Here is a 14,634-nt window from a genome sequence, read left to right as displayed (position 1 = left end):
ATGGCATTCAAGAAACTTTAACCTCAAAAAATTGTATTGAAAGAAGATTTTAAGAAAATTATCCTAAAATAACGCTGCAAAATGTTTGTTATTTTTTTTTAATCAAGAAATTATGATCTGTCTGAACTAGCAGGGCAACTATTGATGAGTCCTACTGGGACATAAGAATCATCAATCTAGGGACCCACACATCCTATGTAATCTCATCTTCCCGAGGCAAGAGAGTTAACTCACTATAAAAGTCCAGTTTCCACTCCTGCCGAACTAGGCTGGTATTATGGAGTTAGATTTTGGCTGGTCTAACGAGTCTCTGCATAGTCCAATCAAATCGCGGAACGAAATCGAAATCCAGTTCGTAAACTGTCATGCAGAGTTCAGCTGATTGCAGGATTTGCAAAGCATGTGCACCCCCAAATCGTTGTCAACAGCAATCTCATTAAAATCAGACCTTAGTTCTCACCACCGCTAAACAAAGATCTGAGGACATCCCAGTAGAGGTCACGTCAGAACGACCTTTCATCAACCAATCAGGGCGTTGCTTAACAGATCATGAAAGTGACAGCCAGTCAGTCAGGGTATTCCGAACGATAGTTACGGGTTTAACGACTGAATCCATACAATCATTTTTTGTGGTTTCAGTCTATGTAAACTAACCTGACCAGCAGCCCACACATAGTCTATGTTAACTAACCTGACCAGCAGCCCACACACAATCTATGTTAACTAACCTGACTAGCAGCCCACACAATCTATGTAAACTAACCTGACCAGCAGCCCACACATAGTCTATGTTAACTAACCTGACCAGCAGCCCACACACAGTCTATGTTAACTAACCTGACTAGCAGCCCACACATAGTCTATGTTAACTAACCTGACCAGCAGCCCACACACAGTCAATGTAAACTAACCTGACCAGCAGCCCACACACAATCTATGTTAACTAACCTGACTAGCAGCCCACACAATCTATGTAAACTAACCTGACTAGCAGCCTACACAATCTATGTAAACTAACCTGACTAGCAGCCCACACACAGTCTATGTAAACTAACCTGACTAGCAGCCTACACACAGTCTGTGTAAAACTAACCTGCCTATCAGCCCACACACAGTCTATGTAAACTAACCTGACTAGCAGCCTACACACAGTCTGTGTAAAACTAACCTGCCTATCAGCCAACACACAGTCTATGTATACTAACCTGACCAGCAGCCCACACATAGTCTATGTTAACTAACCTGACCAGCAGCCCACACACAGTCTATGTTAACTAACCTGACTAGCAGCCCACACATAGTCTATGTTAACTAACCTGACCAGCAGCCCACACACAGTCAATGTAAACTAACCTGACCAGCAGCCCACACACAATCTATGTTAACTAACCTGACTAGCAGCCCACACAATCTATGTAAACTAACCTGACTAGCAGCCTACACAATCTATGTAAACTAACCTGACTAGCAGCCCACACACAGTCTATGTAAACTAACCTGACTAGCAGCCTACACACAGTCTGTGTAAAACTAACCTGCCTATCAGCCCACACACAGTCTATGTAAACTAACCTGACTAGCAGCCTACACACAGTCTGTGTAAAACTAACCTGCCTATCAGCCCACACACAGTCTATGTAAACTAACCTGACTAGCAGCCTACACACAGTCTGTGTAAAACTAACCTGCCTATCAGCCAACACACAGTCTATGTATACTAACCTGACTAGCAGCCCACACACAGTCTATGTGCTCGTTGGTTATTCTCCACTCCATCGCCAGGAAGTTCAGGATTATCTGACTCTGCTTGATGATCTACAACAGACAACAACAGTAAACAATGGGCAATAACAGTAAACAACAGACAACACCAGCAAACAACCATTGATTTTGCAAATCGCTGCATGTTAGTGAACAGATTTTACATCTTTCCAACAGCCAACAATCTTCAGCAATAGATGATATCTAACTGTCACTGTTCTCCAAGTGACAAACATATGAACACCAACTACCATTGCAGTAACAGGCATAATGTGACTTTCTTTTATTTCTTGCTTTCATTAAGTAGCAATGATGGGAGATGATTGTTTCTCCAAGAAACTTTGCATTATTTATCTGTAACATTTATTCCCAATGCTTTGTCTGCTTACTTCCACGTGAAGATTTGGCCCAAATATATGCTCTATTATCTTGTTGTCAATCAGCCACTGTGCCACTTCATTCCCGACTCTGGAGAAAAATAACAACTTGAATAATATGAGCATCCAAAACAAAAACACCTTAAATCATTTGTGTTGAGTGAGTGAGTGAGTACGGTTTTACGCCGCTTTTAGCAATATTCCAGCAATATCACTGTGAGGGACACAAGAATCGAACCCGGGTCTTCGGCGTTATGAGCGAACGCTTTAACCACTAGACTCCCCGACTGCGCCCATTTGTGTTGAACACAAAGGGCAAAATGTGTTTAACGCAGCACTCAGCATTATTCGAGCTATATGACAGCGATCAGTAAAAATCAATCAAGTCTTGACCAGACAATCCAGTGATTGACATGAGCATCGATCTACACAATTAGGATACGATGATATGCATCAACCAAGTCAGCAAGCCTGACCACCCAATCCCGTTAGTCGCCTCTTACAACAAGCATAGTCGCCTCTTATGGCAAGTATGGGTTGCTGAAGACCTATTCTCTACCCAGATCTTCACGGGGGTAGCTCAGCAAAACAATTATTGAACTCAATATATTGTTTTACATGATTTTATGTACAGCAGTAGAACTTAAACTTTCACAAATAGTGATAACAGATAGGGACATCCCATCCAAATTTGATGAGTCCTTTGGATATCGTTTACATTGGGCAAATGCGAATTGGTAGTCCTAATGACCTCAATTTATCCTCCTAATTTATTTCTTGTTCAAACAGGACACTTAATTCTCATCTTGTGAAACAATTATGAATTACATGTATTTTTTAACAAATATCAAGTAAAATGTTACCTGTCTGCATCTACAAGGGTCTCATTGTTGCAGCTCTCATTGTAAAGGTTTATCTGGTTCTGGAACGAAATAGAAAGCTTCATGGACACTTACAACAGGCACTGTTCTCCACATTCTTAGAGGTGAGCTGAAATTGGGTTTATGTTTCGTCAAAGATTATTGCACTTATAAAGCGACGTGCATGTACGTGTGTGTGTGTACTAGTCCGGATTGATACCGATTTATACTGCTAGCTCACTGAGATACTATGCCGCAGTTTAACATGAATACCTCACTCAGACACAGTATACTGACTCCAAGCCGACCAGTCCTTGTTTTAGCCCATTAATGCCGAGCGCCAGACAGTGTAACAACAAGTACCATCTTTTAAAGTCTTTTGGTAGGATGCGGCCGGGGATCGAACCCTGGACCTTCCGTTCACCAGGCAGACGCTCTACCACTAGACCACGGAGGCAGTTTCCGCATTTTATGCAAATACATATACTGAGCGAGAAAAGTTAGAGATCATGAATATTTTGAGGGATATTATTTTGTAGTGAAGACTGAGCAGGCAATTTCATAAAAATATCCCCCAAATATTCATGATCCCTAAATATTTTTGTTGAGCATACCTACATCACTCAGGATGATTCAGGTGATGCAGACATTTTGAATTGGTGGTAAACAAGTCAGCAAATAGATGTAGTTTTTACATCAGCCAGATCACAGCAGAATAATGGCAGCCTGTATGTAATCAGGGCCAGACAAAGAACTGACTGATGTCACGAGCAGCGATCCAAACAGTCAGGATTCATGACAACCAATCTGTCTGGATGCCACCATGCTGCTCTTATATCCAACTTCTAAAAGCCAATAAAGACTTCAATCACACTAACTGGTTATGATGTGTTACTTACATTGATCTGGGCAATGCCGGCCAGTCTGATTGTCAGTGTTGAACATGTGAAGTACTTAAATGCAAGGTCCAGACCTTCCTTGTCGAAGGTGAAGTGTGTGTCAAGTGGTTCCTTCACTGCAGCCCACATGAGGTCCGTCATACTCCGATTGCCAGCTACACGCAGGTCTTTGTCCGATAGGTTGCACATGTACCTGAAATGGAAGGATGAATAACAGAGTTTGACAATAGGGAAGAACGCGAGTGGGTATGGTTTTACGCTGCTTTTACGCTGCTTTTAGCAATATTCCAGCAATATCATGGCGGGGTACACCAGAAATGGGCTTCACACGTACCCATGTCAGGAATCAAACCCGGGTCTTCGGCGTAACAAGCGAACGCTTTACCCACTTGGCTACCTGATCACCCGATCACCCCCAACAGACTTCCTCTGAATCTTTCAAATTACATGAGCTTTGGTACAGTCTTCAAGGTCAACAAATTGTTTACCACTGACGCCATCGTTCAGCAGGAGTAGCCAATGGGAGACCTACCTGATCACAGAAGTTCTAAGTGGTATTATACACTGCAGCACGGTGGGGATGTTCATCCATAACCTCAACTACAAAAAAAAACACACTGACTAGTTCTCAAACAACGCTGTATGTTTCACACTATCACAAACACCATTGACCTTATAAAATTAGTCAATATCATTAGGCAATGCATAGTGCTTACAAATGTTTTCATGAACATTTGCAACATGTAGGTGAAGGTCATAATAATAACTTCAACCCATTGATGGGCACATCTATACACAATTTCAGCTTCATAGACCCAGAGGTTTCAGTAGTACATACACTGAATCGGGATGAGGGGGATTTGTGAGGTCAAAGGCCATAGCATGATCAAAATACACCAAAGAAATATTCAGCATACCACATGCTTTTTGTATATCAAATTTCACAAGGTGAGTGAGTATGGTTTTACGCCGCTTTTAGCAATATTCCAGCAATATCACGGCGGGGGACACCAGAAATTGGCTTCACAAAAATGTACCAATGTCGGGAATCAAACCCGGGTCTTCGGCATGAGGAGCGAACACTTTAACCACTAGGCTACCGGACCGCCCCAAAATTTCACAAGGATCTAACAATGGCCAAGTAATGAGAAAAAAAGACCTTGGCGGCCATATCAACAATCTGTTCTGGTCTGAATTCTGTGAACGCTTTTCAGGACATCTGGGATAATCCATGGAAAGTTCCTATCTACAGGCCTTTAGATGTTGAAAATGTAAATTTTGTACAATTGACAGACAGTCAAAGAGCAAGGACATAAACTCACTTACACCTATCGCTGTGACTTTCAAGGTTAACTTAACATGGAGCAGGCAGAAGTCTGAACATTGATCACAGACAGGTACAAGAAATCAGCAAGGTCAAGCCTGAGGATGTCAACAACCACTGCGTGTCACCCACACGTGTGCCATCCACAATAAGCTCTTATTGCAACAACACCAATACAATGTTAGTTTCTTCTCAAAACAAGAGTGAAGTACTCAAAACCTTTCAAACCATGACACCTTTGTGTTCGACCATGCATATTTATGTACTGAATTCTTAGCTAAACATCACTTAGTAATTAAGAAATATATATTTACCCTGTTATTTACCTTGATGATGGAACATTATCAGCGAAAGAAACTGTTTTAGTCCATTGGTCGTTATAATGATAACATATAGTAAAACCATTAATAATGGCAAATTTCAACTAATCTTCATGATACCTTTAACTATTTGGCCGTTTGGCAAGGACATTAGGACCAGTGACAATTTCTAATGCTGATTATTGTCATCATGTGATCTTCATTTCAGTCAACTCTTCTGAAAAGCCATTCTGGCGCTTTAAAAGAGTGAGTGAGTTTGGCTTTACGCCGCTTTTGCAATATTCCAGCAATATCATGGCGGGGGACACCAGAAATGGGCTTCACACATTGTACCCATGTCAGGATTCGAACCCGGGTCTTCAGCATGGCGATCGAACACTTTAACCACTAGGCTACCCGACTGCCCCGGGCTCTAAAAGAAAACCACTTCTACCAAATATTGTAAACTCACATTAGCTATCAGAGTAATAAGGAGATGGGCGAAGGTGAAAGGAAGGGTGTCAGGTGTTGCTTTCTCAAAGCACTGCCGTAGCGACGTGATGCCATTACTGTCGCAGAAGAAACACACATTCCTCAGGAGATACAGCGGCACCTCTGGGTCCTGAAATAAACAGACATACACTGAAGTACACATAGTAGACAGAGAACATAGGGCTCCACTGTAAGCTAGAGAACTAAGGATAACCAAGCTAGTCAAGTTTTATTTCATCAATCATCAAGATCGGGATAAGACAAGTCTCCAGAATTCTTGTCTAATGATTCCTTACCATGCTAACAGTAGTAGAACTACATGTATGTTGTCTATCGGAAATGAATGAAAATGAGTTGTCTGTTGGCTATAAAAAGGACCTGTCTCAAGACATCTCTAACAATGAACATGACCAGTTGGGCTGATCAACTTGATAATGGACAATGCATGTTTTACGGGATTTCATATGACAGCTACAGGAATATACAAAAATAGATGTCTATATGTAAACACATTTAATTTGACTATATCAGTGTTTGCGTCAGGCACTGACAGTAATTTGGTAAAGAAGGTAATCACAATATTAAGTAGGCGGGGAGTTTTTATAGTACATAATGGCAAATAGACTTGTTTTCTCAAAACATGATACCTAAAACATTTATGTCTCCATCTCCTAACACACAAATATCCACAAGATCTTAATGGTTAAGGTTTTTTCCTGATTACCAATCATTATGTTTTTCTTGACCTTGCTTCAGACAAGGGAAAGATGTCACTGCAATACATGAGAAAGATACACCTACAGTTTTGTTTCAAGAGCTAGATCTGAGGGACAACACCAGTGCCTAGGTTATGTAAATGAAGCCTGTGTTAGGGTCAGCTTCCGATTTGCTTGTACTGATGTATCACCCTCTATGATGTATTTCTTAACAGCAGGGATGTAGGAAGACCTGCCCAGAACAATTTCTGCCCCAACTGTCAGTACACTTTCCATGTTGGAGTTAAACATGCCCAAGTCATACTGTTATAGTTATAATTAATGTTAGGGTTTTGTGAAAGTGGTTTGTATTTCACTGACAAGACCTCCAGTATAGAGGAACAGGCTTTAATGCTGTTAATTGAATGTTACACTCCAATGTTAAAATACCCCTGATTTTTAGGAAAAGAACAACTTTAAACAAATCCCAATTTTTAACAAAATAGCAATTCTTCCCGATTTGCCTGACAAAGGCACTTAGTTTGGAATCCACTTTCTAAACTAATAAAACAAATAATTTTTTATAAATGCTTGAACAGTCTAAATGAATGTGAAATCCAATCTTAGGTTATGCTGCAGCTCATGTCTTAAATAAGAATAACCTCATCTGCATATCAGGCAAAGTTGTGTAATGTTTCGTCTGCTCATGCCTGATTCAGAAGTTTTCTCATAACCCCTACCATTACAAAGAGACAAAAACACTATTTTATAAGTTAACCCTGGTACTCTATACAACAAAATGGGATCAATTAAGAGACAAAGTACTGACCGAGTGTACAGGCAAAAAATTTCACAAGAAGTTCCTTATGTAAATTCAAATAAAATGCCATATACGCAAACTCTGACATATTGTAGAAAAAAATATTATAATCCTTGATGGGTCCTTACAGAAATTTCACAGTAGTTGTTGAGTGCACTGGTTTCCTGCTGTGATAATTCCTGTAAAAGACAGACGCACAGACATGACACAATAAGCATATGAATGACCAACACTATTGCATAATCAACTAGATACCTGATACAAAACACTAGAGTAAAGGGGATATAATAACATGGTATCACACAGCAATACAAAATAACACATACCGAGACACTGTGAAAACGCATATTCCATTATTTGCAATATTTGGCAAAATGGCCACAAAAATCAAGTAAGTTTTGGGGTATTTAGGCACATGATAATCAAACAAAACAATATCTTTGTACAGGTTCAAATTTCATTTGTTGTTTTTGGACATGGACATGGACTTAGCCACAAAAACACCCTCTTTTCTGACTTTCAGTTAAAGTTGGTTATACATTTTCACAGTGTCTCAGTACAGATGCAAAACTATGAAAATATATGTTGAACTTTTTCAAAAATTGTACAAATATTTCGGCTCATTCTTGATCAGAATGCTTGATAAAAATCTACATTTAATAGTGTCGAAGCACATTGTGTACAGGATTGTTTACCTTGTGATACCATATCATGATACCCCTATTAAGTCACGTTACTACTACCATTACTAATGTCTAATTCCTGGTCTTTAAACTACCTATCCTTTCAACTACACCACTAATTGATAGCAATACTCAGTGTTGAACACACTGCCAAAGCAATATAAGGGTTCTCAATGCTATAGAAGGGTATTCTTTATCAATGTATAGTGTTCAAAAGTAATATTATTACATAATGGATTTATGTTTACACATATATACAAAATTCAGTATATTTTTATATTCTTTGAGACAAACTGTTTAATTAAACATTTCTAAAGTACTTGTGGGGAAACCATTGGGACAAGTCCTTTGTGTCCTCTTTTTCAAAAAATTATTTCAAGCATGTGAGTGAGTTGGAGTTAACGCCGCTTTGAACAATATTCCAGTTGTATCACAGCATCTCAGCTTTAAGCTGCAACTGTTGCAAGCGAAACTCACTAGCATGGGTATGGTGCTAACAAACCTAGAAACCTAACCGGAGCAAACTTGGATTTGAACCCACAATCATAGGTTTCTGGTGTACCAAAGGGACACGACTCTGCACAACACATTGCAGCACCTTAGACTATTGGGCCATCCATGTCCCCAATTCTCTTGGATAGAAATCATCAAACATTTTTTAAGTACATGAGGGGAAAACATTAGGCTAATCTTTGAAGTCTTTTTCACTAATAATTTTGAAAATGAAAAACATTTGTAAATCCCTGTCCATTAACCCTTATCTGTCATGGTTATGGTACAGATTTGTTTGCTGTTTTAGGGGGATAGTCCAGAGTCAAAACTTCAAAAACAATAAAACTTACATTGTGAGGCCAAGAATTGTTTTTGGATTTATCAAACTGTCAACAACAAAATTCTTCAACCTCACCTAATGGTATGAGCTAATCTGCCCTAGGTGGTTCAATACCTTCCTGTCTCTATTAAGCATGGTGAGCAAAAGTCTTTCCTCAAGAAAAGCAAGAGCATTGATCAAAGACTGAGTGAGTGAGTGAGTGAGTAAACACCATAAATGAATGAGTGATGTTTTATGCCACAGTCAGGAATATTTCAGCCATATCACAGCAAACTGTAAATAACCATGTCCAGGCCAGGCCAACAAGTGATAGCCTGGACAGTGATTTGAAACCTGATTGGTACATGACAATAATGACACCATCAGCTATGTCATCAGATCCTTAATGTAGTCAGCTCATAAGACAAACCTGGTACTGGGGTCTATCTGTTCAAGGAATCTCCACAGGGAAAAAAAGGATGAGAAAATTGCTAAATTTGCCATCAACTGATTCAGTTGTGCCATTAATGGTTACCCATAAAACCAAAGTCTTGTAACAGAATATAGGCTTGTTAACTAAGTTACAAGATTCCAAAAGGAGGACTTAGACAGTATCTTTAGCAGACCAAAACAGAATTGACCGAAACTGTGGTATAGCTCACCTAAAGTGATGAATATACCAGAAATGCTGTCACAAATGCTGTATAATGCCCACAGGAGTTTAAAGCATATCTCACCTCGAGTGACGAATGCACAATATGTTTGTAAGCCATGTAGGAGGGGAAGTTCATCAGGAAGACTTTGGTAACAAACTGTAACAATTTCTCTTTCTCCTCCATACTCCAATATTCCTCTTCTTCTTTCTCTTCGACCATCTCTCGATCTTCCTTTTCATTCTTCTCTTCATTCTTGTCTCCATCTTTACTTGCTCCATCCTTATCCTCTGTGTCCCGCTTCACCTGCAGTATCTCCCTGGTCGTCTCCTTCTCATAGTCAATAGGTAGTGTCTGGATGAAGCGGATCGCAACTACCAGAATAACCTGTACGATGTTGTTCAGTCGCTCAAAGTTCTTGAAATCCTTGTAGCAGCACATGCACTGCCTGACAATCAAATATTCACAATTGCAATAGATAAGTAAACAATCACCTACGCATTAAGTTGGCCAATCATAACAACGCGAGCAACGACCAACGCTGTCGGGTAGGTTGACATGTTACTAACAAATTAACCGAATCTGACCACCCAATGCATTTAGTTGCCTCTAAGACCAGCAAAGGTTGCTAGGATCCAGTTCTAACCTGCAATCCCCACAGGTGTAATGTCAACATCTTCCAGAGGCAAGGGAGTTAACTGACTATAGAAGGCCAGTTTCCACTGGTTATATTACTTAGTTATATTTTGGCTGGACTAAGGAGTCTATGGATAATCCAATCAAAATCACATAAAGAACTGGACATCCGGTTCTTAATCATGTGCAAATTCCAGGATTTGCAAATCATGTGTACCGTCAACTGGGCATTGACAGACATTTGCCAAATCTTGTCATGTTTTCAATCAAGGTGTTCAAGTGATATGATGCACTTAATTACAAAATAGATATTGATTATCGATCAGATCGCCTTGACTGGGCACAGCCATTTTGTTTGAAGCAAATGCAAGTAATATGATAGGTGGAATCTGATTGGTCAATTGGAGGGGTATAGAAGGGACATAACTCATAATAGCCACTGTTGGTGCTACAATCAGCAAAGGTGGCAACTGGACTTCTATAGTCAGTTAACTCCCTTGCCTCGGGAAGATGCATCTCAAATGCATCACAAAAGTCTTCTTCAGGTTTCCTGCTACAATATTTAATTCTAGGTACCATTTAAATCTGTACATTGTAACATAAGAGTAGTGACCAGGAAACCTTGATTTTTATGCTTATTTTCAAACACTGACGGGTCCACAAGTTACAGCTATTAAATAAAATTATACTTAATGGTGCTATACCGCAAGGCATAACATGACAAAGAAAACTTCAGTCAGCAACATAACAGATCTATCTCTGCAATCTATAATTAAATGAGCCTTGACCAGACAAACAAGTGTTTTATATCATGAACCAACCATGCTGGCGCAGGCTACTATGACACTCACTCCACCAGGTTCAGAGACAAGAGTGGCTGTCACCAACTAGTATTGGTATTGCATTCTTCCTCAACACCATAGTGAGTGAGTGAGTATGGTTTTACGCCGCTTTTAGCAATATTTCAGCAATATCACGGCGGGGGACACCAGAAATGGGCTTCACACATTGTACCCATGTCGGGAATCGAACCCGGGTTTTCGGTGTGACGAGCGAACCTCTTTAACCACTAGGCTACCCGACCGTCCCTCAACACCATAGTGACCACACGATTCCAATTGTGAACTCATCACAGACCAGAGAATCAGATAGACAAACTCACTAGTCCTTGAGTCTGAGACTAGTGAAACCTGGATGAACTAATCGTTTTCTCCAAAAATCTACTTATTTTACATTACTAGTCCGAAATAAGCTGAGAACTAGTTGGATATTGCCAATGGTGTCTTCCCCTTTTGACTAAATTCAATAGAAATGTTCAAATTGTATACCTCTGTGGCCATGCGCAAACATAGTGTAGTACAGCATTGATCTCTCTCTTGTTGAGCCGTAGGCCTTCTCCACGATGCACACGCTCATCATCTACAGCAATCAACAGACATATATATATATATATAACATTATTCAACAGTAAATAAGTCTTAACCTCAAGGAAATCAAACACTTCTGCTTGTGATATGCCCCTCATTAACATATTTCAGTAATTAGGATGACAATTTATTGTTGATAATAACAGATACAGCAAACTATGTTAATAATGAACGCACTTTATTATATAACAAACTGACGGATATAACTGTTATTTGGTCCCGGACATTTGCTGTATATATGCTTATAACAAACTAAGGTTAGTGGTCCCTTAGAGTTCATTTTAACCATAGTTTACTGTAATTAAAAACATACAAAATACAGGGTAAGACAGCTAAGATATTGAAATGAAAAAAGAGGTGAATTTTTATCAACAATGCTTCTGGAACTTACATTTGGTTAAGTAATATTGACACCAAGTTTTTAATATCATATGCTTTTGAGTTGTTCTTAAATGATATTTTACAAACATGGTTACTCTGCAACGCAAACAAATATGATTAGAAACATTGTCTTGACAACAGTCCATAAAACCTTGTTCATTATCACACTTTTGAGGTTACATGTACATCTCAGTAGTCATAGTCATCCACAATAATTATACTCCAACAATCCAACAGTTATCAGTGGTTATATGCTTCTATACCTACAGCAGGCTAAACATGGTACCAAGACTATAAACTAGTAAACAATGTCAAAATACTCAAATGATTGACGATGATATTCTGTAAACACAATATCAGTATTCTTGGAAATCTCTTCACTCACCATGCTCAGTTGACAAAATACAGCAACACAAAAGATGATGGAGGTGTATAAATTCAACATAGAATCAGCCATTGAGACAAGTTATTAATCTGTTAACATGCTTATCAATGTTTATGATTTAGCAATACCAAGCAATCATTAATAGACAAATTACATCTGTTCTTTGTTTACACCTGGCATGTAACACAATGCCTGCATCTTAAAAAAGATGTCAGACTGTCGCGATGAACTATCTATTAGGATTACTGGATGCAAGCCAATGATTTCATGTCTCTATGTTTTGTTGCAATACTAGCAGGCATACATGTTCCATGACTTTCCAATTATTACACTTGTAGTCATAAATGTTTCAACACATCGCTTACCATGTTTTTTCCATATGAAATAATAATAACAAAAATACTGGTGATAGAGCGGATAACAAACTGTAACAAGGATATTGTTATAATTATGATGATGTTAAAACTAACTGGATTTTGTGAGTATTGTTATTGGTGGGTTGTAAGTGACATTTATGCCGTTCCTGTCTGTCGTCGTAATGTCTCAGAATTGTTTGAGCACATTATCATGCGATGAGCACATATACCTTAACAAAGGACGAATAGCAATAGACAATTAAAATTCTTTCAAAATCGTCACTTATCATCCCAAATACACAGAAGGTTATTTCAATTTTTGGACAACCACAGTTCCCTGTTCCAGACATTGACGGCTGAAATTTCTTAAATTGGTTGGGGAGAACATTCGTCTCATCGCAACTCTGTAAGTGCACAGTTTTGAATCAGTTTTCACTCCAACACGGAAATCGGTAGGTACATATCAAATATAAATTTGTTGACATAGGGGACACATTTCGATTATTATTCAGATTTTGACCCCCGAGAAAGGCGCGCATGTTGAAAATATTGTGACGAAGCTGTTTTCACTTACGGTTTTCAAGAAGCACCAGCACGTCTGAGCAGACATCACACATGGTGATACCTTGTTACACTAATAGAAATATTCTTGTAAAAACATGTTACACGGATAAACCTAGAAATCATTCGATCATGATCGAATGACAACCGTTTCTTTATTCCATCTAGCTAGGGACTGCAACAAATCCCCGCCATATTGTTGTCTTACACTTGTTCATTTTTGCTTTTATACTCTGACACAAAATGTATTATGATGTTTTATGCATTACATTAGTCTGAAATCTTAATACTGCCCGGAAAATTAAAAATAATGCACATATAATTTTAGCAAATTAACCGAAATGTGCCGAAAATCCTTTACGTCATCATCGGAAGAGGGGACGTAACTCCTCACTCCCGCTCTTCACTCGCGCACCTATTTCCTTTCACTAATAATAGTCATGTTCGAACCGTTGCCGTTCAAAGATTTCAAATCGAGTGACAAATTTAGTGTTTTGTGTTTAACTTTTCTCAAAATCACAAACAAGTACAGGGTTCGGCGCCTCAGTAAATGGCACCGAGCGAAAACGGCAACTATTGCTAAGCGAACACGGCACTATACTTTTTTCACCTTGGTTTTAAAAAACACACAAAACATTCAGCTCACATCTCCACTTGCAAAGACAATTAATTGTGAAATAATAACCACTTTATATTTACGTTATAAATTTGCCTCTACTCCAATTTACCTGCAGACTTTGATCGGAAGGCGCAACTAAACTATTTTAAGAAAACACCACATGCTTAACTCAATGTCAAGCTGAAACTGTATTTAAGATGCACAACAGGGTGCTGTTTATTCACAATTATTCACGCATGGGCGGATACAGAGGGGGGTGCGCACCCCCCACCCCCTTTTTATTTCGAAAAATATCTTTATTTCTGTATAAATTACCACCAAAGACAACAAATAGATCTTAATTGTGCCCCCCCCCCCCCCCCCCCCCCCCCCCCTTGAAAAAAGCTGTATCCGCCCATGTCACGTGTAACTATGTCAAGGTATTGAAGTGTGACAATCTATGAGACTTTGATGACAAATATGACTGATATTTGTGAATGAGAGATGAAGCAGTGCCGTTTTCGCCAGAGGATTCAGTGACGTTTTAATGAGGTGCCGTTTTAAACTGCACGTTTTAGATATGTGTTTCATTGTGTCTCAGCAATGACGGCGGTCT

At 39.2% G+C, this 14,634-nt stretch overlaps 1 protein-coding gene across 1 annotated transcript in view; it reads right to left on the bottom strand.

Annotated features, from left to right (window-relative positions):
• LOC139443275 (ubiquitin carboxyl-terminal hydrolase 34-like) overlaps positions 1 to 13,605 on the bottom strand; it is a 90,509-nt gene extending 76,904 nt beyond the window's left edge. Inside the window, exons 1-10 of the mRNA XM_071224249.1 lie at positions 13,434 to 13,605; positions 11,639 to 11,729; positions 9,759 to 10,122; positions 7,656 to 7,706; positions 5,993 to 6,142; positions 4,430 to 4,497; positions 3,898 to 4,090; positions 3,002 to 3,060; positions 2,151 to 2,229; positions 1,723 to 1,815 (exon numbers count right to left, since the gene is read on the bottom strand). Of these exons, the coding sequence (XP_071080350.1) occupies positions 1,723 to 1,815; positions 2,151 to 2,229; positions 3,002 to 3,060; positions 3,898 to 4,090; positions 4,430 to 4,497; positions 5,993 to 6,142; positions 7,656 to 7,706; positions 9,759 to 10,122; positions 11,639 to 11,729; positions 13,434 to 13,476 (1,191 nt within the window). The 5' untranslated portion in view covers positions 13,477 to 13,605. The remainder of the gene's footprint in view (positions 1 to 1,722; positions 1,816 to 2,150; positions 2,230 to 3,001; positions 3,061 to 3,897; positions 4,091 to 4,429; positions 4,498 to 5,992; positions 6,143 to 7,655; positions 7,707 to 9,758; positions 10,123 to 11,638; positions 11,730 to 13,433) is intronic.
• Positions 13,606 to 14,634: the final 1,029 nt, after the last annotated feature.

This window comes from Haliotis cracherodii, unplaced genomic scaffold (assembly GCF_022045235.1).
Source record: "Haliotis cracherodii isolate W230 unplaced genomic scaffold, xgHalCrac1.p SCAF_5, whole genome shotgun sequence".
Lineage (NCBI taxonomy): Eukaryota > Metazoa > Mollusca > Gastropoda > Lepetellida > Haliotidae > Haliotis > Haliotis cracherodii.
The sequence above is the reverse complement of the archived record's forward strand: the minus strand, read 5'-3'. Positions and strand labels throughout refer to the sequence as shown.